Raw genomic sequence first — 25,720 nt, forward strand, 5'->3', positions numbered from 1 at the left:
TAATTTTAAACTATTTTTAAAATTTATTTTTAATTGACAAATAATGCTTGTTTATATTTATGGGCTATGGTGTGATGTTTCCATCATGGAATGATTAAATCAAGCTAATTAACCAATCTGTCTTCATATTCTTATCATTTGCTAGGACAGGATAAGGGACAGAGTCAAAATATGTATAAAATACATAAATGAAGGTAATTTAATGTTTAATGTTTTTGGATAATAAAACTCTAGCTAATACAGTTTACTCATTATTTCATATTTAAAGTTGACTCTTGTTAACTAATTCAAAAATATTTTCAGTCAAATTAAAATAAAAAATATAAACACTTGACAAATACAGTAAGTATCTTACACTAAAATTGTGATAAAGGTGTTAAAGTTACTTATCTAATGAACATAAATTTCCAGCTCCAGTTCCTGGGATTGTGAATATGATAAATTTGCCTTTGTGATTAAGGTTACCAGTCAGGTGACTTTGGGTTAATCAAAAGGTTGATTATCCAGGTGAGCGTAATCTAACCACACGAGCCCTTTAAAAGTGGAGCAGATTCTTTGGATGTGAATGAAAGGGGAAGTAAGAGAATCAAGGGACTGAGAAATGTGTTCTAGGAGTGAGGGTGACCCCAGTAAGCATTCCTCAAAAAAATAGAGAACTTGGTCCCAGAACTGTGAGAAACTGGATTTTCACCCTCAACTGCCCTCGCCAAAGAACCCAGTACTTCTTACCTATAGAACTATTAATAGTAGATAGTAAATGGGTGTTATTTAAAGCTGCTAAAATTGTGGTGATTTGTTATGGAGCAATAGCATATTAATACAATAAACCAAGTGTAGTAACTGTAATTGATAAAAAGATAGGCATTAAGAGTTCTGAAGACTGAGCCTGCTTTTACCTCCAAAATGTGAGAATAAAATTTGGCAAACAAAGTAAAAATTTTAAATAGGAAGGTAAATACCACAAAAATTGTACAGTTCAAGTTTTTTAAAATAAAATGTCATTTTTATACTCTCATCTTTCGACAGCTACTCAGGTGGACTTTAAGTATTTTGGTACTTGTTCATATATGCCAGAAAATTATTTTTTTTGTTATATCAGGAATTGTTGTGCTGTGCACGTATGTGTGTGTGTGCTTGTGTGTTAATATTTTATAAAGCATTAAGATGTTTTGGTTTCTTATCCAAAAATAAAGGGAGTACTGATGCCCTCCAATTGGAATATTCTGCATAAGTTTATAAACCTGACATGTCTGGGCAATAATAAAACAGAAAATGCAGAAATCCTGGGCTGCATGCTTTGTAGAATATGATTTTATTTATAAAAGTGTCTAGTAGTATTGAAACCATGTACGGCGTTTCTCAGACTGTGACAGATTTAATTTTTACTTATGATGGAGAAAACTGTTCTGGCAAGTCATAAATAATTGCCTCAAATAATGTCTATTTTCTGTATATCATTTTGATATGAGGGGAGGGACCTGGTTGAGCAGTTGGTATTAAATTCTGTTTGTGAATATATTACTTAGTAAATTGTTAGCGAGATTTATTTGCTTTGCATATAAAAAGGGGTTCTGCTTTCCATGTGACTTGAAAAACAGATATTACTAGAAATTATGTATATGTTGTGAAGTTTTCCGTGTCCTGGTCAATAAATTATCTTGTCAGCTCCAACTCTTTATGATTGATTTAAAAGAATGCATCAAAATGATTCACTGAGAAGAGATGATAATCTGTTTTACTAGTGTTATATATTACTCTGTTTATCATTTTCTCTTTTTTTTTCAGTAAGTGACTAACGTACTTTCTGTAGTTTGCTACATTAAATAATTCTTTCTGTTAGCATTATTATGGTACAAGATTTAAGCTAATGAGATAGTCATTCAAATCACAATATACAGAGAGATTTTATATGGCATATGCTAGTGTTAGCATGGGAAAGCGTGATCACTTCCTCTGGCTAATGGAATTTGGCTTTTGTACTGACAGCTCTGGACCCAGTAAAGTATATTCTCTTTTTCTATATGATAAAAAAATCGTTGCTGTCACTAGATCTTAGGTAAGCACTATTGAATGCTTCAGAAGTGATTACCTGGAATCTAGTGACTGCAATGATTCATTTACTCTAATTAGTGTTCTATTTAATAAGAAGGTCCTTTAAATATAGAAGATACTTAGGTAGCAGTGATTGCACTTCATGTACAAATGCAAGACCATCACCTCATACGGAAAATATAGAACTGTCAAATGAAAAAAATATAAGGCTCATATGCAAACTGACTTTCTGACTATAGCAATATTCTTATTAAAATATTTCTATTTTTAAAGAATTTAAAACAGCCATTTATTTTTGAGGGACACATTTATTTTCTATACATTTTATTTATAACTTGATAGTCAACATCTTTTCTAGCTCATTAGGAAACGTGAATAGTTTTGATTTGCTTTCTTATTTGTTTTATTACTCATTTTATTTTAGCTTGTTTTCTTTAAAAATATAACTTTCTTTCTGGGCTCTAAGTCTGTGAGCATTTAAAAACATTACATAAGGCTGCACAGTGTGATGAGTGTCCAACTGTTAGGCAAATCTGACTTCAGTACCAGTCCGTTACTTAAGTGACATTACTGTGTCACTCTGAGAAAGTTACTTAATTTTTGTAAACTTCAGTTCTCTTCATCTTAATAACAAGTATCTATTGTTGAGAGATTTGAAATGATGCATTAGCAGTGTCTTAAGCTATCGTCAATATAACACACAAACTTTCTTTTCCTAACAATGAAATAGTATTTTAAGGTGTGTTTCTACATGACATGCAGTGTTAGAAATTTTAAGTAATTGTTGAAACGCGTTGAGCCACTGAAACATTTCAACTTGAAAACATCAGGTGGTCTAATAGCTTTTTTGTGTTAGCCAAGCAATTATTTAAAGATTTTTCCTCCTGTGGGCTTAGTACTTGGTTTTTATAACTTTGTAAGGCTATTGGGAGAGACGTGTCATTTCGTATTACACTTCAAAGGAGTGGAAAGCACTCTTTATTTACCCTAATCTGTGTTCTCCTGCTTATGACAATGTTTACTTCCAATTATAATTGCATCTTTTTTAAGAGCTGATAAACTTGTTGAATTTATTGCGTAGTATTTTAGAGTATAAGTACATACTTGAATTTTTGTTCCATTTAACCATTTTGTATAATACCTAGATTTTACTTTTTATTTTTACAGTGTTTTCAGTTTCTTTCCTTTTAGTCAGAACGGGGCAATGTGACCTGATGAAAAGAACCTTAAAACCAGAGTTGGAAATTTTAATCTTCTTTAAGGTTTCCACATTAATTCACTTATGGTCCTGAAGCAAGTTATTTTTTTTCTTCTTTGCTTCAGCTTTCTAATAAAGGTCATCTGGAAAAAAAAATCTTTTTTTAAGTCATGTTAACATTTAAAAAACAAACGAGTTAGTATAAACTTGGAAGTCTCACATTTTTAGATGCATATATACCTTCTTAAACTGGATATTTCTGAAATTCTTGAATAATTTTAGAAATGAAATATGTGTTGGGAGGAGAAATCACAGATGGACTGCATGAGTAATATCTGAGTTTTAGATAAAATAAAACAAAGGAATAACCTGGGCATACCGAAAATGAAGGCCTCATTGGGGCATGTGTCTCTTATAAGGCTGTGGCAATGGCCCGTAATTTAAATCAGCATCAAAGTATTTGGAAATTTTAGAATAACTTCCAACTTCAATGCGACAAATTGCTCATATATGAAAATCGTCCTGCCTTGCAAAGCATAATACAACTCAGGTGCTTTCCGCTGTTGTTCCGTTTGATTCATTTGTCCACATTTTTCTGATTTTGTTCTTTCTCATCAAATTGTGTCTGGATTTCCTCATTTAGAACTTCACATTCTATTTTCAGAGTCTTACAAGTCTGTGACATTTTGTCTTATCCTTTTATGTCATAATTTAGATCTATATTATACCTTGTTTTGAGAATGATTGCATATCATTTCCACTGTATATAATAAAATAAGACTACACTATGTCATTATCATTATTTATAATACTTAAATGTCTGTCATATAGGCGCATAATAAATATGAATGCTGAACAAAGGAATTCAATAAAGAAAATGAAACTTCCAGTTAGTTAATCATTCAGAAACATTTCTGGAGTGTTTACTATGTGTAAAATATGTATTAATGCTTAGAATACAAAAATGTATACCACTGCTTCAGCTTTTCGGGAACACAAGTTTATTAGAAGGGACCTGTAACCTAGAACTATGGCTTTAAATATGTTCAAAATCACATAGAGGCTACAGAGGTTATGTCTGCTGTGATTGGGGAGTGGGAGCAGTGAAAACCTTTCCTTGGATGTGCAACTGTTGAACTAACTCTTGACAAATCAGGAAGAGGTTCCTAGACAGAAGATGGAGAATGACAACTTCATGTGAAGCTAATGTCATGTTCATAAAGGGTGTCTTTTTTGAGAATGGTTACAATGTTAGAGATAAGAAGGATGTAAATTTGCTAGTTGATGTTTTTAGACTTTTTAAAAATTATACACAAGTTACAAATTTTAGCTAAAAGACTGTGATTATTAGATTTGTTTGTTAGAAATATAACTTTGGCTAGAGTAAACTAGTTTTATTAGAGTAAACTTTGGGGTTGTAAGGAGAATCTGCATCTTGCAACCATCCAGGCTGGTCAGGAGAGTGTTGAAATATTATAGAAGTGTGAATGGAAATGGAAAACAAGTAGTTTAAAGGGGAAATTGACAGGAACTGGTGCCCTGTTGAGTAAGAACATTGAGGACAAGAGCTACATTTTCACTAATTTAAATAGTGGAATTATAAAATTTGGGCTAGACATACTGGATCTGGAAGAAATTGTCTTATGAGTTTCAGATTTTACAAAATAATAAAAAAATACGTAGAGAGTGATGAAAGAGATAGATGTTTGATTGAATGCCATGTCTTTAGTTTATATCCATGCTAAATTAAGAAAAATGCATTTAAGAGGAAATAGCATGTAGGCATTCATATTAAAATAAAATGTAAAACATTTAGGAGATACCTGTATGAAAGATGTGTCTATTAGGAAACCATTCTAGGTATCCCTTTCACAGTGCATGGGTCTTTTGGCTTTATATAATTTCCATTCTTTGACATTGTATCTTATTGTCATGGTTTAATTGACACACATTTTCAGCACTGGCCCTTATTCTTTTGTTCACCGTGATATCCACAATGCCTTGAAAAGTGTCTGCAACAATCATAGGCGAAACTGTGGATGCCACTGAATCGATGGATGCATGAACAAATTATTTCTTTATAGACGTGTATTTGGTTGAATGAATTCCTTGTGATTTTGCATGCACATTAGTAAAGAGTCAAATAATGCCTGTTGATTGAAAAGCAGTACACCTAAGGCAGCGTAACGTTGTGAAAAGAATTATGGACCAGGAAGTGAGGATGCTCACGTCTAATTTTCAGTTTATACCATCTGAGTCTGAGCTTCTTCATCTGAATATGACAATAAAATGGGCCACTTTATAGAGTTGTTGGAAGTATTACAAAATAACATATAAAGCAAGTTGCACAGTACATTTTACTCATAATTTTTATTTATGTAGCTTAGCTAAACAGCCTCTCTGTATATGCCATGAGTGGTCAGAGACTAGCTTGGCCTTTTTATAAAACATTATACTTCGCCTCAGAAATGAAGCAGTGTATTTATGTCAAATAACTTAATTAAACAAACCAGAGACTGTCTTTCAGTATCATTTCTGTTTTTCTTTGGTATTAATAAAAATCGCATATTTTTTGTACATTTTTGGAAGTAAAAGGAAGCCATGGAACTGAAACACGAATGTATCAGGAATACTTCAAATACATTTTGCTAATCAAAGTAAAACAGTGTGTAAGTATGCAAAACTAATAACTGATTTCCAGTAAGTTATGAGAAGACATAAAGTGAATTTGGGTAAATACACTCAGCTCTAGAAAATGGTGCATTTAAGTAAAGAAAGGATAATAGCATTTGAAAAAAGTATTAAACACAATTTGTTCTTATTGTACATCTTCCTTCTATTCACAAGGGAAAATAGTAAGATTGATTGCAATCAGGATTGTCTTGTGAGACTGAAAAAAAAATTCTGGTACTTACTGATGTACATTCATATTTAGATATGTGGAAATTATTTTATTTTTGTTTTATAGATTTACTTGCGCTTCTTGGACTATGAGATGCAGAATTCAAATGAATGCAAGAGGAATTTTGTGGCTGTATATGATGGAAGCAGTTCCGTGGAGGATTTGAAAGCTAAGTTCTGTAGCACTGTGGCTAATGATGTGATGCTACGCACGGGTCTTGGGGTGATCCGCATGTGGGCAGATGAGGGCAGCCGAAACAGCCGATTTCAGATGCTCTTCACATCCTTTCAAGAACGTAAGATTCTCTGCACTTGACTGTTTTTCCTTCATATATGCCATATGATGCCAGTTTTGTAAGCTGTTAACGGTGTTTTCTTCACACAGTTTGAGCACAGCAGGCTATTTTCTAATACGTCGTTTAAACCACTAACGTCCCCCTTTTTTCATTTTGATCCATGACAGGAAAGAGTTACATATTACATTTTGCTTTCTTATTTCAACATAGGCATCATAGCCTTTCCTAAGACAGTTCACACTATTCAACTGGGAAATGATGAATTTCATTTGTCTTTGGTTTAGCTCTTAGGAAGCCTATGGAACTGATGCAGCAGCTTCTGATGAAGTTTGGGTTTAAATTTTTAAAAACCTGCATAAAAATATTTGGTAGGTTCTTTTTAGTAAGCTTCTCTTGCAGGCCCATTTATTTCAAATATATTTGTGACCTCAGAGTTCCAATTAAAGTAGGTAAGGAGAGAGAATTGCTTGGGTAGATAATAAACGGGAAAAGTTTCAGAAAATATTTAAAACAGCACAATGGGTGCTATCCAGAGTCAAGGGCAAATCAAATAAACTTTAGAAAGTTATGTTCTAATAAATAATGAGTCATACTAACAGATATATTCTGAATATTTGTCAGAAACCCTGAATATTTCATGTGTTACAAATTTATGGAAGTGAAAAAGAATTCTGAGAAATTTAGCTTTAAGAAATAAGTACCTGGTGACATTTAAGAAATAAGTACCTTCTTGAAAAGAAGAACGGACACTTTGAAAAGAACATTCATGTGGCCAACAAGCATATAAAAATGTTCAACATCACTAATTATTAGAGAAACCCAAGTCAAAACCACAGTGAGATACCATCTCACACCAGTCAGAATAGCTGTTATTTTATTTATTTATTTATTTATTTATTATTGTTTTTTGAGATGGAGTTTTGCTCTTGTTGCTCAGGCTGGAGTGCAATGGTGCGATCTCGGCTCACAGCAACCTTCGCCTCCCGAAGCTATTCTCCTGCCTCAGCCTCCGGAGTAGCTGGGATTACAGGCATGCACCACCACGCACAGCTGATTTTGTATTATTGGTAGAGACGGGGTTTCTCCATGTTGGTCAAGCTGGTCTCAAACTCCTGACCTCAGGTGATCCGCCCGCCTCTACCTCCCAAAGTGCTGGGATTAGAGGCATGAGCCACTTTCCTGGCCTCAGAATAGCTGTTATAAAAGTCAAACAGTAACAGATGCTAGTGACGTTGTGGAAAAAAAGGGAACACTTATGCACCGCTGGTGGGAATGTAAACTAGTTCAGCCACTGTGGAAGGCAGTTTGGCAGTTTCTCAGAGAACTTAAAACAGATCCACCATTTGACCCAACAATCCCAATACTGAGTATAAATCGTTCTGTCATAAAGACACATGCATGTGTGTGTTCATCACGGAACTGTCCCCAGACTATTCCCATGACAAAGGCATGGAATCAAATGAGATGCCTATCCATGTTAGACTGCATAAAGAAAATGTGGTAAGCTTCTCTTGCAGGCCCATTTATTTTTAATAGGTTTGTGACCTCAGAGTTCCAGTTAAAGTAGGTAAGGAGAGAGAGTTGCTTGGGTAGATAGTAAATGGGAAAAGTTTCAGAAAATATTTAAAACATAAAATATAAAAACGGATGATATCCAGAGTCAAGGGCAAATCACAGAAACTTTGTATTGCGGAATACTATGTAGCCATAAAAAAGAATGATACCATGTACTTTGCAACAACATGGATGGAGCTGGAGGCCATTGTCCTTAGAAGTCTAATATAGTAACAGAAAAGCAAATACCACATGTTCTCACCTGTAAGTGAGAGCTAAACATTGAGTCCATATGGACAGAAAGAAGGGAACAACAGACTCCAGAACCTACTTGAGGGTGGAAGTTGGGAAAAGGGTGGGGATCATAGTACCCCTATTGGGTACTATGCTTATTACGTGGGTGATGGAATAATTTGTACACCAAACTCCCCTGACACACATTTTACCTGTATAATAAACCTGCACATGTGCACCTGAATCTGAAACAAAAGTTGAAAAAAAGAACTGTAAATGAAAAGAAATAAGCACCTTGTATTTCACAACTATGTATTTTTGTATTATTAGAAAAGGCAATACAATATTTTTGAAATTTCAATGATTTCTCTTATTGTCAGAAGCGGAGCAGCCAATACTGTTTTAAATTCGTAAATGTTAAGTGTGTTAGACAGTTATTTTGTATAACGAATAAATAGTTTGGGCTTTAAATTCCCTTTTAATTACCCAGTTGGGGAATTTTAGGACACCAGAAATACTGAATGTCACTCAGTCTTTCAAGTCTTGACACCATCATGTAGTGTGTCAAACATCTCTCCCAGCTTTATGTCAGATTAAAACAGTATGCTGTGATGTATTTGGTTCAGTAGTTGATTAAAATGTTAGAGGTAGTGCATTTTTATCTCAGCAAAATATTTGAGGAAAATATTTTCATTTTATTGACAAGCATATGTAACTCAGGCTACAAGACAACACCTTTGGTGGCTCACTGCTGATTGATCTACCAAATTCAATGAATTATTCCTTCAGTGAGGGAATTTCAGGGTTCTATACTTATTCAGTATTCTTAGTCTTCAGGAATAACATACCGAGAACTCGTATTTAATTTAAATGATAAAAATATGAAAGGGCAAGCTAATATATTAAATGATATAGTCAAGATTTTCATAAATAACAAAAATCTGTAATTTTTATCCAAAGTATGCCATAAAATATAATAGAGATATATGATAAAAGCATTATATTTCAGAAATCAATAACATAGAGGAACCCTGATGCCCAGGACGCTCCTGTGGTCTTATTTCATTCAAACTTAATGTGAGTCAATACTTTGATTATGGCTGATAAAAATAATCCTATAAACGATATTAGCCTATATTAACATTAGTGGAGAAACAATGCAAAAAAAAAAAAAAAGATTTTAGTCTTTTGGGAAGCTGCACCAATCAAAATGCAAAAGGCACAATCTGTTCTTTCCTGACTATTATTAGTGAGGAGAGTAATCACCTAGAAGAGGCTGACAAAGATGTAATTCCAAATAGGAAGAAACGTTTACTTTAGGATTTGTTATTGTTCAAAATGTGATAACTACCTCAGACCTATATCTCATGGGTCTCAAAAGTAAGATTTATGTTTGAAAGTTACAGAGAAACTTTTGAGTACAATTTAGGGGGAAAAATGTTTGTCGTGTGAGTCGTGATATTCAAAATTTGAAAGAATGCCTATGAAGGACATGAAATATGGTTAGATGGGTGATTGGATCTGAAAATGGATTATTATCTGGCATGAATGGTATAGGGGAGTCATCTATGTAGGAATAGCTTGAAAGACTGGCTAACATCAAAGATCCCTTTCAACTCTGAAAATAGATTAAGTTCTATGAGTCTTTAAAAATCTGCATAGATAAGAAATGGTGAACTGTATATATGGTGCATATATTATTATAAATATGTCTATTTGAGATTATAAAAAATAGAGTTTCAATGCATGTGATTAAATTATGTCTGGAAGTCATTGAAGTGGGCTGACTTTTCAATGACTTGAAAAGACACAGGGTGTTCCTCCTACAGAGGCACCCATCCCAATATGTTCTTTCACAGTGGACAAATAATCACTCTCTTCAAATGATGAGTTTTACAACAGCATTCTCTGTGATCATCTCATAAATGTACAGTAAGTTTCCACTGAAACAGGTTTATCCTTTATGTCATGTTACCATCTGTGTTGGTCTGAATGGTTCTGTGGCACCCCTTCAAAACGTCGTATGTTCAAAATCCAGTTGCCAAGGTAAGGGTATAAGGAAGTGAGGCATTTGAGAGGTGATCAGCTCATAAGTACAGCTCTCGTCATAGGCATTAGTCCTCTAATAATAAAGAGGCCCAGAGAGCAGCCTTGCCCTTTCCACCATGTGAGGACATAGCTAGAAAGTTTCATCTGTGAACCAGGAGATGTATTGTAAACACACCAAATCTGCCAGCACTTTGATCTTGGACTTCCAAGATCATCCAGAACCTTCCAACATCCAGAACAATGAGAAACAAAATCCTGTTTGCTATAAGCCACCTAATTTATTGTAGTTTGCTGTAGTAACCCAAACAGACTAAGATGTTGCCTGTGTATATTTGTCATGATGTTCTACTTTTTACTGCATTGACTAAAATTGTGCAGAATTCTATCATTATTTATACCTAAGATCAAAGTTATCCTGTGATGAAGTACATGGGTATAGAGTGTCTTTATTCATTGAAGTGAAAGTATTCCACGTAAGAGATGAAAACTTCAAAACAATAGAAATTGGACTTCAATCAGTGCTACTACTTGTCAATGGGTGGGCAGGAATCATTCTAAGAGTACTTAAGAGGAAGCAAAGAGACTTTGTTTAGGGAGTTCAAGTTCCTCGATGGTATTGCTTTATTCAATATTAGTGGCTGAGAGAGAATTTTGACTTAACCTTTTTGTAGTGGCTGATGACTTTGGTTCTTGTAGATGGTGATAGTTATACAAACTATTCATATATTTTTCTATATGGCTAATATATACAATTACATTAATGTATGTTAGTGTATATATAATCTAATATATAATTATACTTTTAATATGTAACTATATATGCCTAACATATAATTATACACATCCAATATATGCCTTATATATGTATATATAGTTACATGTATTATCTAACATTTACTCCATTCACACACCCATGCAGTAAAAGTTGGAGGTAGAAAATCAGTGATCTGCCTTCGTCTTATTCAGGTAATAAGAAAGTACCTGGATATTTTTCCTGGTGCCTACACATTTATAAAATAGTATCCCCAGTTCAGTGGTGAAGTGCTTAGAGCGTGCTGGTGCCTGAATGTTATGTCCCTTCAAAACTAAGAGGCTGGAATTTTTAATGTTGTTTACAAGCCATCTAGTCTATGGTATTTTGTTCTAGCAGGCAAGTGGGCATACACAGAAAATTTACACTGATATGTGGGCATGTTGCTGTAACAAATACCTCAAAATATGTGGCAATGGCTTTGGAACTGAGTAATGAGTAGAGGCTGGAGGAGTTTTGAGGTCCTTGCTAGAAAATATTTACGTTGCCATGAACAGACCATTAAGGCTGATCCTGGTCTGGGTTCAGTAGGAGAGGAGGAGAATCTTGTTAGAGAATTCCTAAGTTATTCTGAACAGAATGTTTATAGAAATATAAATAGTAAGGGTCGTTTTGATGAGCTTTCAAATGGAAATGAGGAATATGTTTCTAGACAGTGGAGGAAAGGTCATCCTTATTACAAATTGGCAAAGAATTTGGCAGAATTGTGTTTGTGCTCTCGTGTTTTGTGGAAGGTATTGCTTGTAAGGGATGAAATTGGGTATTTTGCTGAGAAAATGTCTAGGCAAAGTGTTAAAGAACGTTTGGCTCCTGACTGCCTGTCATAAAATCCAAGAAGAAAGAAAAGATTTAGAGATGGAATTACTAATCAAAATAGAAGCAGAAATTAAAGATTTGGAAATTCTCGGTCTATTCATATTGTAAAGAATGAGAAAACATGCTTACAAGGAAACCCCAAAGGTGTGGCCAAGCAGGCGTCTGATAAGATGAGTGTGGATTGACCAACTCGGTGGAAATCAGGACCTATTGCTGAAGTCAGTGGAAGGTTGACACTGAAGGCATATCAGAGATCACTGCGCTTGGCCTCTCAGCTCAGCTCCAGAGGGCCGGTGTCTAGGGGAACAGAGTGAGTTGAAGGAGAAAAACCACTGTCCACCCCTACCTCGTATCTCAAATTATCTCAAACTTTTATCCCGGCGCTTTCTGGCAGCAGTCTTCCTCACTGCACCAAGTGGAGCGTGCACATTTTTATCAGCAAAGTTGTGGGGGCATGGCTGCCTTCACCTACATTTCAAAGGATACTTGGAACCCGGGCAAAGAATCTTTGCAATGGGACGCACTGCAGAGAGCCCTCACTAACAATGGCAAACTGAATCATGGGGTGGGGCCACCCCCGGTCAAGACCTTTAGAGACAAGGACATGTGACTTCAATCTATGAAGGCTGTGTCTGTTCCCAGAAAAGCAGTTGGGTAGACCTCTACCCCAGTGTGTTTAAAGGATAGAACACTAGGATAGAACACTAAGATAAAATTCTTTTTTTTTTTAAGATGGAGTTTTGCTCTTGTTGCCCAGGCTGGAGTGCAGTGGTGCAATTTCAGCTCACTGCAACCTCCCCCTACCGGGTTCAAGCGATTCTCCTGCCTCAGCCTCCCAAGGAGCTGAGATTTCAGGCATGCACCACTACACTAGGCTAATTATTTTGTATTTAGTAGAGACTGGGTTTCACCATGTTGGTCAGCCTGGTTGCCAACTCCAGACCTCAAGTGATCCACATGCCTCGGCCTCCCAAAATGCTGGGATTACAGGCGTGAGCCACTGTGCCTGGCCAAGAAATGATTCCTGAGTCTCAAGGTTATGGGCTTGCTGGGGACCTGCTACTTCTTTCTTATGTCTCCCTTTTGGACTGGGCATGACTGTCCTATGCCTGTCTCATCATGTATTTTGGAAGGTTCATAACACATTTTAATTCATAGATTTACAGCTTAAGAGTGATTTGCCTCAGAATGTATGCCTCACTCGTATCTGCTTTAGATGAGATTTTGGACTTAAGAGTTTTAAATTGACACTGAAACAAGACTTTTAGGGCTATTGGGATAAAATGAATATATTTTGCATGTGAGAAGGTCAGGGATTTTGGGGAAGAAGTTAGGGTTAGGGTTAGTCTGAAGGTGACTTCACCTCCAAATATATATGGTGAGATCTGCATCTACCCAAGGTGATGATATTGGGAGGTTCGACCTTTGTGAAGTGATTACATTATGGAGCAGAGCCCTCGTAAGTGAGATTAGTGCCTTTATAAAAGAGGCCTGAGAGAAAACCTTCACCTCTTCACCTCTTCTGCCAGTGAGAGTCCAAGATAGTTTGTCCATGAGGAAGCAAACCCTCAGCAGACTCCACATCTGATGGTGCCTTAATCATGAACTTTCCAGTCTCCAGAACAGTGAGAAGTAAGTTTCTGTCGGTCATAAGCTGCTCCCTTTATGGCAGTTTTAGAGCATGCTATGGTTTGGTTTCCTTGTCTCCACCAAAACTCCTGTTGAAATTTGATCCCCAGTGTGGTGATATTGAGAGGGGTAGCCTTGTGGGATGTATTTAGGTGATGGGGACATATACCTAACAGCTTGATGTTGTTCTGGTAACCAGTGAGTTCTCACTCGCAAAAGACTGAATCTGTCTTCTCAGGAATGGATTCGTTTCTATGAGTATGGGTTATGAGAGAGCCAGGACGTCCCTCAGGTTTTTCAGCTCTTGTTTGCACATGGCCACTTCCCCCTGGAAACTCTCCACTGTGCTGCAATACAGCATGAAATCCCTCACCCAAAGCCGGGGCCATGTCCTTGAACTTCTCAGCCTGTAGAACTCTGAGCTAAATACGTCTTTTTTTTTTTTTTTTAAATAAACTACCCCAGTATACTTTTATAGCAGCACAAATTGAAACAAGACAGAGCGTATTTGATAATATCCTAATATCTGTGAGAATTTCTTGTGTGGGGACCATAGGATATTTTTAGGGGTTAGAAGAGAATTTAGAGATCAGCTATTTCAATTTTTCACATTTTCTGAATTCAAATAGAAAAAAAGGGTTCATTGAAGTTAATTGACTTTCCCCACACATCCTTAACCCCATGCTTAATGATTTGTTAACAGAACTGAGGCAAGAATTAAAGACCTGACTCCTAATCCCATGATTTTTCTTGTGAATATCTTTGCTACTTTGGAGACACTTCTGAGACAGAACTCGAATATTCTAAAGAGGATGATGATAATGATCATTAAAACATGTAACAGTTACTCTCATATGTCAGCATTGTTTTAAGTGATTACAGACTGAATTTTGATTCTTCTGTCCTATCCACTGCATTTTATGCCTACATACTCTGCTTTCACACTGTAACCATATAGCATGCCACGCTTACATGGCTTTCAAGTATTAGACAAAAGTGTACTATAACGAGGGGTTTCTATTCTGAAATATGCTCATTTGGGTACCATATGAATACATTTTTAGCCATCATAGTTTTACATTTGTATCTGAATAAATTATAGGAAAAGGAAATAATCAGTGTATCAAGGAGGTATGAAATTCTTACTAAAAAATTCATCAGACTTTTACCATGCAAGTGCACATTAGAAGCATTTTATAAAGCCTGTGTTAAATGCCAATATTTCTAACAAAATTAGTCTAACACCAGTAATGGGGAGAGCATAAGGGCACTGAAAAGGGTAAGTATTTACTTGCAACTAGGCTTGAGAAGCACCACCTCTGCAGCTTGCTCCCATAGGCATAATACTGCTGCATCGACTGACTTTGCTCACTCTTCACCTCTGCCTCTTTCAGTTTTGTCAAAGATTGCTGCCCTGATTTATGGCGTCGCAAGGCTGTTGTCTGCCCAGCTAAACTTTTCTTTTCTTTTTTTTTTTGCTTCAGAAAAATCATATACAGACTTTATCCTCTAAAGCAATTTTGAAACCCAGGGACAAGACAAAAAAAAAATCAATATTATCACCGAAAGAGAACTCTCTTCTTGACTAGGTGGTAGCCTTAGTAATAAGCTAAATGGCATTTTTCAGTTGAATCACACAAAATGTGTAGTCTACAATTTACCTGGTGAAGAAGAGCACATGCATGAGTAATCCAAAAAAGAAGACAAAACATTTAAGTATTATCTTTAGCATATATTCTTTAAGAAAGAGTATTTAACATTTAAATGTATTTTGAGGTTAACAGTAAAAACAATTAATTAATCAGTAATTTAGTCTCATAGATGAAGAAGCCACAAATATCAAGAAACATATTTGCAGATTAAGAATTCATCCAATTTGAGATATGCCATACCTTGGATAATTCTTTCATTGATTATTGAAGGTGTGCTGTATTTTACTTTGTGATTTCTTATATTGTTACATTATATATATTCTTATATTTCTTACATTTATATTTACATATAATATAATTTTATATATAATTGTTACATATCATATTTATATATTTATGTTACTATAGTATATACTTATGTAAATATATATTTATATATACATATAATATAATATACAATATATAATATATATTATATGTAATATATTATATATTATATAAATATATGTAATCTATGACTTTTCTTATATTATTTAAGATTTCTTATATTATTACAGCTTTACACCTTGGCATCTTTTTTGAAAATTCATTGACCCTAAAGAATACTGATTTTAAAGTAATTATTGTATTTAGAATAATTTTAATTTTGAATACACTTATAGATAGTTCATAACCAATTGTAAGACTGTATATTTGAATAACTGTCCAATAGGAAAAAATAGAGACCTTAGTGGAATATGTCCATTTAAATAAATCACATGCTAAGTTTTCTGAGCCAATCTTATTCTGTGTTTAGAATATGAATTTGCAGTAACTGGAATGGATGAATGAGTTAAAACTAGTTTTGACTTCTGAAGTTCTGCATTTAGCTGTTCTTCTGCTCTTCTTTACAACTTTTGCAGCGTAAAATATGCATCACTTAACATTTGATTGATGAACAGCATATTTCTGTTAAAAACAAACATATAAAGTAGAGGAGATGGAAAAACAAATTGTCTACATTATGGTTGCATGGAAATTGTTTACAATAATTTGCTAAAATGAGATAATGCATTTAGTTTTATGTTAACTTGTGACAAAAGACTATCAAGTCTAAGCTATAGATTTATTTAGAATAAAGAAATATACATACAGGAACATTTAAGTTCCAAGAACTGAGTTGAAATGTTCTGTGGAAGGCAGATTCTGAGATGAACCAAGACATTCTCACCTTGTATTAGTTTGTTCTTATGCTGCTATGAAGAAATACCCAAGACTGGGTAATTTATAAAGAAAAGAGGTTAAATTGACTCACAGCTCCACATGGCTGGGGAGGCCTCAGAAAACTTACAATCATGGTGGAAGGCACCTCTTCACAGGGCAGCAGGAGAGAGAATGCATGCCAGTAGAGTAAATGTGAGACGCCTATAAAACCATCAGATCTCCTGAGAACTCACTCACTATCGCGAGAACAGTATAGGGGAAACTGACCCCATGATTCATTTACCTCCACCTGTTCCTGCCCTTGACACTTAGGGATTATTAGAATTCAGGGTGAAATTTGGGTAGGGACAGGGAATCATACAATATCACAACTCTTGGTGTAGAATGCTTATATAATCCCGTGCTCTTGAGACAGTCAGAATGTGTGAATAGCCTGGGATATTATTTGGTTATTGACTTACATTCTTTCTCTGTGAAAAGTTATTTTGCAGATATATATAAAGGCTATGAAAGCTTGATTGAGTTTGATTGAATCAAAAGAAAGGAGATTATCTTAGGTGGCCCTGACCTAATCAGGTGAGCTGTCTAAAATTGAAGAACTTGAGAGAAAAATGCCCAAGCTGCCTTGGACAGGTGGTTAGTAGAAATCTGGATTTGGAGGACTACAGATGATGATGACTCAGATGCAAGTGAGGATGAATATGTTATTAAGAACTGGGAGAGGGGGAAATCCCTGTTTTGTAGTAGCAGAAAGCCTAGCACAATTATGTTCTGCAGGTATGTGGCAAGCAGAATTTCTAAGTTACAAATATAGGCTAAATATAGGCTATGTAGCTAAGTAGATTACTGAGCTAAATGTTAAAGGTGTAGGCTAATTTTCTCAGCAGAAATACTGTCAGCTTGGACAGAGAGAGACAGAGAGAGTACCCAGTAAAACAGCTGGAATGCCAAAATTCTAATAGCATGATCAATCTGATAAAACATATATATGTGTGTGTGTATGTGTGTACGTATGATATATATGTGTGTGTATATATACATATATGTGTAATATGTGTGTATGTGTGTATATATACATGTATATATACATATATATATATATGCGCCACTTTCCATGAGAAACAAAGGCTGTCTCAGAGAACAGAACCAAAGGCAACAGAACAGTCAAGAAAAATTTGACTTTACCTTGATGGACTTCAGAATTATTATGGATTCAATACTCCTATTTGTTATCCATTCTTCCTTATTTGAACTAGAATCCTATGCCTCTCCCACCACTGTGTTGGGAATGTTGGAGCCAGACGGCTTGTTTTTAGTTTCATGAACCCATACACGGAGAGAAACCGTACCCCCAGGATCTGCACCAGGTTTAGATGATTTAAACAAGGAGACTCTGGACTTTGAACCAATGAGATTTAGATGAGATTTGAACTTTATGTCATGAGGTCATGGGGGTATATTCTTGGGATCCTTGTAATCACCGTCCCTAATCAGTTCACTTTGAGTTAATTAAAAAGGAAACTATCCTACTGGGTCTGACCTAACTAAGTAAATATCTAATGGTTAGGGATGAAAGAAGTCAGAGATTTTTAACGGTAGTGAACACTCCACCTGGCCATAAAGAAGCAGCCTGCCATATTACACAGAGAACTACGTGGCGGGGAATTTTGAGCAATCTTTAGAATCTGAGAATGTCCTCAGGTTGCCAGTCAGCAAGAAAGTGAGAACCTACTATTCCAGCGTACTGAAACATCCCAACAATCTGAACAAACTTGGAAGAGGCCTCCACATTTTTCATGAGAACCCAATCCAGACAGACTTCTTGATTTTAGCCTTCAGAGACCCTAAGGAAAGAACCCAATTGAGCCCTGCCTGGACTTCTGACATACAGAACTATGAGATCATAAAAAGGTATTGTTTTAAGCTGGTGGGCAAATTTGTGATAATTTGTGACTCAGCAATAGAAAATAATACATAGTATTCCTATTGCGATGATGTGGGCTTTTTTTAATGTAATGGATGATCCAAATATCAATTTTAACATATTACTTAAAAACATTTGTAATAGATTGCTGTTTATTAATATAGTGCTAGTCCTAGTTTTGATAGTTCAGGAGATGTGGCAAGATATACTGTAATTGTAGGAAACAATCACTCCAGCATGAGATTGACACTAAAAGTTGAGGTTCCACTAGCCTAATCATTAATAACTTTTCTTTTTGATACATTTTTATATTCCTGCTTTCATTCTTTTATTCCTTCACTAAACTTTCCAGGCATGGATGGTTCAAAGATGAATATGATGGTTGCTTCTCTGAAGGCACCGCACTTCCACACTAACTCAGATTCAACTCAAGTGTGTGACTCACTTCAGATGTTCATTTATATCTGGTATTCTGTGCCACACTCCCACCACATACTCCCTCATTTATTTTAGTAAATTACCCACGGAAGGTTGTACTCTAAGAAGCCTAATTCTCTTTGTGTGTAGTTTTTCTCTGCAGCGTTTGTTTATGCTAGCTGGATATTTGCTCTACTGACACAGTGATTGATTTTATTTCACTGTTCAGTTTTATTATCTTTTCCTGTCTAGAAAAAGATATAGCCTGCCATCTGCCTCTTGTTCACACAGTTTGCATTCTGCCTTGGATAATGCAAATTCTTAATTTTGTAATAACTAAGTAAAATTGTCATATAATCTCAGTAACTAAATTTAATGGCTCCTAAGGGAAAAAAATATAGATTATAACTCAGTAACACTCTGAGATTATACACCAAAGTATCTTCAAATTAACCAACTTACTCTAATCCTTTTTAACTTCTTTCAGATTTAAATGGGATGACTTTAAATAACTTTGTTAGTTATGGAAAAATGAATTAACACATTTTCTAATTTAGAATTATTTTAAAGAAAGCGAAGAGGGAGTCAAAAATGTAAATCCTCTCACTTAATATTTCACAACAGTGTTTCATTTTTCCTCTAGAATAAGCAAGGCCAAACACCATTTACAAGTTTGGCGTAAATACTAAGATCAAAAGACATTTTATTCACTATATATTTCCCCACGAAAAGAAAATGTTATGTACTGGAGAAAGCAGTGTTACCAATCATACCTTGGGCCAAAGTGTAAATTGAAGTCTTACTATAAATCTTAATGCCACCACCTTGTGAATTGATGTGTATTAAAAAGATTAAGACCACTTTACTAATATAGAAAATATTTATGTATGTATGTCATATAGTAGCATAAATACCAGATCGTACAGATTTAAATATAAACAATGCACAACATATGCTGAAAAAATTGCTGAATGTGTGTCATATATTGGCAGGTCTTCCTAAAATAAAGCACACTATGGATAAAAAAATCACCATATTCAAACATACATAAATTTCAAATATTTATTAATATAGAAACATCATAATCAAAATAAATATGGAAGAGTTGACCTGGAGAATAATTGGTAAGATAAACAACAGGCAGTAGGTACATACTTGTATCTTATAAAAAATAATGATTATATTCAAAAATAAGAAAAAGATAAGCATTCTAATAGAAAATGGGGCCAAAATGTGTATAACTAATTCATAAGAGAAGCATAAATGTCCTGTAAGCATAAGAAGCAAACATGTAAACATATTAGTAAACAAATATATAAATTTAAAATTTAATGAGACATCATTTTCATCTATCAAAATGTTAAAAACATGAAGTCATGTTAGAGATGGAATCTTGAAATAAAAGCATATGCACTGCTTATAGGAAACAAAATGTTTCCTGAAGGACAATTTAGCACTATATGTCAGAATTCCAAAATAGGGAACAAAGATAGAATATCACCTTGGAATCAGAAATATTAACCTCTAGGAATACATACTGCTGATGAGTGCATATTTATAAGCGTGGAAAAATGCTTAAGTAGATTGGTCAAATGGTTCTGGGAATGTCCTCTTTATTAAGATGTGGTAGATTGATACTGACGTACTATGTTAAGAAGCAAGATGTTAGAAGCAAGTAGCGAACACTTGTACATTACATTTATACTCTTGTAACTACATGGGATAAACATTTAATACATGTCATTTATTATATATGTAATACATATATGTAAAAGACAATGGGATTAAGATATTAATGGTTGTATTTGGGTGGTGACATTTTTTGCCTGTATTTTCTAATTTTTCTAAAATATATATGTATTGGTTTGGTAAACACTTTTTTACAAAGCTATTACTTAGTTTTCAGACTAAATAATAACTCTGCTCTGTAATAGAATTTCTCCACCATTTATCTTCTGAGAGACATTCAACTGATGACTGACTGACTGCATGACAGATCCTGATGGTAAACCTGCAATTTTGCAGGATCTTAGAACACCAGATATAGTATTGACCCTTTTCTCCCCTCGATATGAGTGCATACACCCTTGAATTCACTTTAATAACTTAAAGACAGATGATAATTAGAAAAATGCAGCCTTAGATTCATCCCAGGACTAATTATGATACGAGTTGTCAGGGTATCCTGGCTGGAAACCGCCACTCTCCGTCAGCGGTCTCATCTTTACTTTTCTCATCACTGCCCTCTCCTGTCCCTGGTTGCTGTGCTGTGCAGCGACGGCCACTTTGGCAGAAGGCTGGTTAGTCGAAGTCAAATGCCTGAGAAATCTGCTACGTGGTCCAGATGGGCATATTAGTTTCCCATTGCTGCTGTAACCAATTAACGTTTAGAAGCATCAGATAACACAGCTCTATTATCTTACACTTCTGGAGGTCAGATTCCTAAAACAGGTTTTACTAGGCTGAGACCAGGATGTCAGCAAGGCTGCTGCCCAGTAAGAGGCTCCATTGTAAAATACATTTCCTTCCTTTTCCCGTTTCTAGAGCAGGATTTCTTGGCTCCTAGCACTTCTCCTTTGTCAGAGCCACTGGTGTAGCATCTTCATGTGCCTTTACGATTTGCTGTTACATCATCTCTGTTCCTTCAGTCTCTACCTGTCTTTAGTTGTTACTGCATTGGGCTCAACTGGATAATCCAGAATAATTCCTCATTTTGAAATCCTTAATCACACCTGCGAAATCCCTTTTTCCATATAAAGTAACATTCACAGGATGTGGGACTAAGATGTGGACAACTTGGAGAGCCATTATTTATTTGACCGCAATAAGAATTTGTATTTCTGTGGTTTTTTTGCTTATTTATATTAAGCTGATGGAGTCTTTAACTGAAATTCTGAAAGCAGTAATTAAGTTGACTTTAAAACCAAAGGTATACAATATCAACTGATATATCAAAAGATATATCTTAACACAAGTCTGCCTTCACACCTTGCTATTGCGTAAGTATTCTTTTATATAAAGAATTTATTTTTAAATTAAATATTTTATTACTGTAGAAAAACTTAAAAAGTTAATGTATCCTAAAGATATGAATATAACTTTGGGCAAGTATAGATGGGTTTGAAATTTTAAAATAAATGATAAACATTTTTAGAAACAGAATCACAAATTAGCCATTTCAGAAAATTATTTTGCTTTTGGAAAAGATCTGAGATGGAATTACAGTGTGTAAGAGCACGTCTTCAGTGTCCGTCAGTTCTGCCACTTTCTTGTGTGTGATGCCTGGACTTTAATCCTCAGTTTCCTTTCTGTAAAACAGAGAAAATACCACAGGGCAGCTGAAAGTTCTCAGTGTATGTCTGGAAAATAGCAAATGGTCGGCAGAAGGTGACTAGTATTGTATCTGTTAGTGAAGTAACAACGTACTGAAACTTGGGTAGTTAACACTTTCAAATACAGTGAGGCTATTGAGCAAAGGAAAATGAAATAAAATTGTGTAATCTGCCAGAAGCCAACTCTCCTTTCCTCCCTCATTTCTTTCCTTTCCTTTCCTTTCCCTTCCTTCCTCCCTTCCTTCCTTCCTTCCTTCCTTCCTTCCTTCCTCCCTCCCTCCCTCCCTCCTCCCTCCCTCCCTCCCTCCCTTCCTTTCTTACCTCCTCTTACCTCCCTTCCTTCCTGTTTTTTTTAAAGCTTTTGATTGAGTTTGATTGTACCATAAAGAAAACACTGTCAAAAGTATTCTAATATTTGAAATGAATTATTGATGGACTTTTATTACCGATATGGTTACTTAAATCATTGAAAAAGTATTATGTGTATAGACACGTAGTTTGATGAAATACTTAAAATTTAAAGTTAATTTTCTTAAGTAATTTGACTAAAACAAGTATCTTAAATAATTTTGCTTCTTTGCCTATTCAGAAAATACTGCAGAACTTTCATTGAACCAGTTAGAATAATTTTTTTAAATAAAGTGTGTGGGTCTACAAGGAATCACTTGGACAAGAATAAAGGCAGGAAATTTCCTGTAATTTTTAATAGAATCCTTGGAAATAATATATATTAATCTCTCTGATTCTAGCTTTACAACTATTATAGTTTATGTCTGCCCCTGAAAATACACAGCATATGTTTGTTATATGGAAATAGAAAATTATTACTTTTAATTGATAGCCTCTGAACGAGCAGATTTTTAAGTTTGAGTCATGGTGATGTGTTTAGGTATGGTTCTCATCTTCGTTTATTGCAGGCCCCTTTTTTGGGACTTGGCATGTTCAATGAGAGCAAGTATTGTGCCTTTATAAAAGAATAGTGTGTCTAAACTAGCCAACTGCTACTGACATGTATGTATCATGAAAACCAACTCTAGCCCACATGTGCAGGGCCTAATAGTAATCAGCATGCAGACGCCAAAGAAATTTAATGCCTTCCTTATCGTAATTGTAATGCCTAACTACACACATTGAAGAGATCACTGTGAGGCCGAATCAAGGCAGACATAATGGAAGTATAAAAATATTATGTAATAATGTCTAGGGATGATAAAATAATGGATAAATTATGATGTGGTTCACCCCACATAAAAGGAAAGAGTTTGTATATATGGAATGTAAGTTTCCAATGAAGATGTGTTTCTTAATATAATATCTTTCAGAACAGTAAGAATATGTAATTTTAGCACAAAGATTGGGGAGGAATCTCATAAATATGTGTGAGATCGAATTGAAATTTATGAACAGAATTTCTTGTACAAAAACAGATTAATATATGTACATCTTCATAATACTGGATATTTTCAAAGTATAACTTAGTCATATTGGAACAGAGAGTTTTGAAAACAGATATTGATTTTTCAAAATAACTATGAAGATGATAAAGGACATGAAAAAAAGATACACAAATCTATTTCTGGCCTCAAGTCTGGTCACCATTTTTCAAGTAAAATGTCATTTCCTCTAATTGCATAGCCTATGGGCCATTTTAAGTTTCAATGTGGTGACAAGGGAAATTTTTCCATTTGTTTTGGAAAAAAAAAATTGTTTTGTGGGAAGTTCTGATGGCCAAATATATTTTATATATTTTTAATATTTTTGTTTGTGTAATTAACCACAATTAAAAATGATAATTAGTAGCAAGCTACACACACACACACACACACACACACACATATATATATATATATATATATATTTTTTTTTTTTTTTTTTCTTCTGAGACTGAGTCTCACTCTGTCACCCAGGCTGAAGGGCAGTGGCACAATCTCTGCTCACTGCAACCTCCACCTCCTGAGTTCAAGCAATTCTCCCACCTCAGCCTCCTGAGTAGCTGGGATTACAGACATGCACCACCACGCCCAGCTAATTTTTGTTTTTAATCGAGTTGGGATCTCACTGTGTTGGCCAAGCTGGTCTTGAACTCCTGACCTCAAATGACCCACCCACCTCAGCCTCCTGAAGTGCTGGTATTGCAGGTGTTAGCCACTGTGCCCAGCCAAGCCATATATTTTTAATGACATTTTTGAAGGTTTTCAAAATTTGCATCTTCAGTTGATTACTCATAATTGATATCTCTAGTTTTATTTTCTTTCAAGTTTATTTTTTAAAGTTTTGCTGTTATTTAAAAATTAAAATCATTGTCAGACATTAATGAGAAGATGGCATTTAATATTCATTGTGTTGCTTAAATAGTTTTTATTCTGTCCGGGCGCTGTGGCTTACTTCTGTAATCTCAGCACTTTGGGAGGCCAAGGTGGGTGGATCATGAGGCCGGAAGTTCAAGACCAGCCTAAGCAAGATGATGAAACCCCAGCTCTACTGAAAATACAAAAATTAGCCAGGCACAGTGACAGGCGCCTGTCATCCCAGCTACTCAGGAGACGGAGACAGAAGAATTGCTTGAACCCAGGCAGCAGGGTTTGCAGTGAGCTGAGATTGTGCCACTTCACTCCGGCCTGGGTGACAGAGGAGACTTTATCTCCAATTAAAAAAAAAAAGAATTTTTATTCTGATATATAGTCTGTCACCAAGTATTTATGAAGCATCTACAAAGTGGTACATCTGGTTGCCAGACTTTTAAGAGGAAGCAACAAGGCACAGGTGAGTTAACTCAAAGGGATTAGCCCACACCCTAGTATCTATTGTGAGAAAACAAACATGGGTGATGTGGTGGGAAGGATGAGGACGTGGTGACCTGCTAGTTATGGTGGGTGACATCTGAGTGGAGGAAGAATTTTATAAATGTTTAGGGTGAGCAGAGGCTGTGAGAATATAAATCACTTGCTGTGTACTAGGGTACAAGGAGCTTGGACATTAGTCTAGCATTACTGGAAAGTGTTTTGGGGTGTCTTCAACAAAGTGAAATGCGGCCTGATTTACACTTTCAAATGGCCAAGGTCCCCATGGCTTCTGTGTCCCTGAACCCCATGTAAGATTGCTGTCAGTGAATGGGGGCCTGGCTCCTTCACAGCAGTGGAGACCTGAACAAGAGCTTTGTATTGAGACAGAGTCACCCAAGAGATGGCCACTGGCTCAACGGTATCCGGGGGAGAAAGGACCCAAGGATGGTCTTGAGTCTTTAGCCTGAACACCTGAGGGGATGGTCGTGCCGTTTGTCAATGCCAGGAAGGTGTGGGAGGTGAGAATTAAAGGGGAAAATGTGGATAAGAGGAGTAAGGTGATAATCGTTTTGCTTAAGCCCGTCAGCCATATTCTGTTTGGGATGGTAATTACAGTTCCAAATGGAGATGTTAAGTAGGAATTTCAATGTTCAGAGTAAGTCTGGATCTCACATAGTAGTCAGAGGTAGGGGTTAAGCCCCCTCGTTAGTGTGGGCTCTGCATCTGATGAAAATTGCCCAGAGAGACGACAGAGGAAATGAGGGACCTGTGACAGCCTCAGGGGGCTCAGTTACAGGGGTCTGTAAGGCACTAGCATAGTGGCCTGAGAAGGCGGGGGGAAAAATCACCTTGGTTAGCTGAACTGATAA

The 25,720-nt window shown here is 35.5% G+C and overlaps 1 protein-coding gene across 2 annotated transcripts in view; it reads left to right on the top strand.

Annotated features, from left to right (window-relative positions):
• NETO1 (neuropilin and tolloid like 1) overlaps positions 1-25,720 on the top strand; it is a 126,584-nt gene that overhangs the window by 79,602 nt on the left and 21,262 nt on the right. For both annotated transcript variants that reach the window (XM_050767900.1, XM_050767901.1), the window contains exon 7: positions 6,219-6,447. In XM_050767900.1, the coding sequence (XP_050623857.1) occupies positions 6,219-6,447 (229 nt within the window). The remainder of the gene's footprint in view (positions 1-6,218; positions 6,448-25,720) is intronic.

The sequence above is a fragment of the Macaca thibetana genome, chromosome 18, assembly GCF_024542745.1.
Source record: "Macaca thibetana thibetana isolate TM-01 chromosome 18, ASM2454274v1, whole genome shotgun sequence".
Taxonomy (NCBI): Eukaryota; Metazoa; Chordata; class Mammalia; order Primates; family Cercopithecidae; genus Macaca; species Macaca thibetana.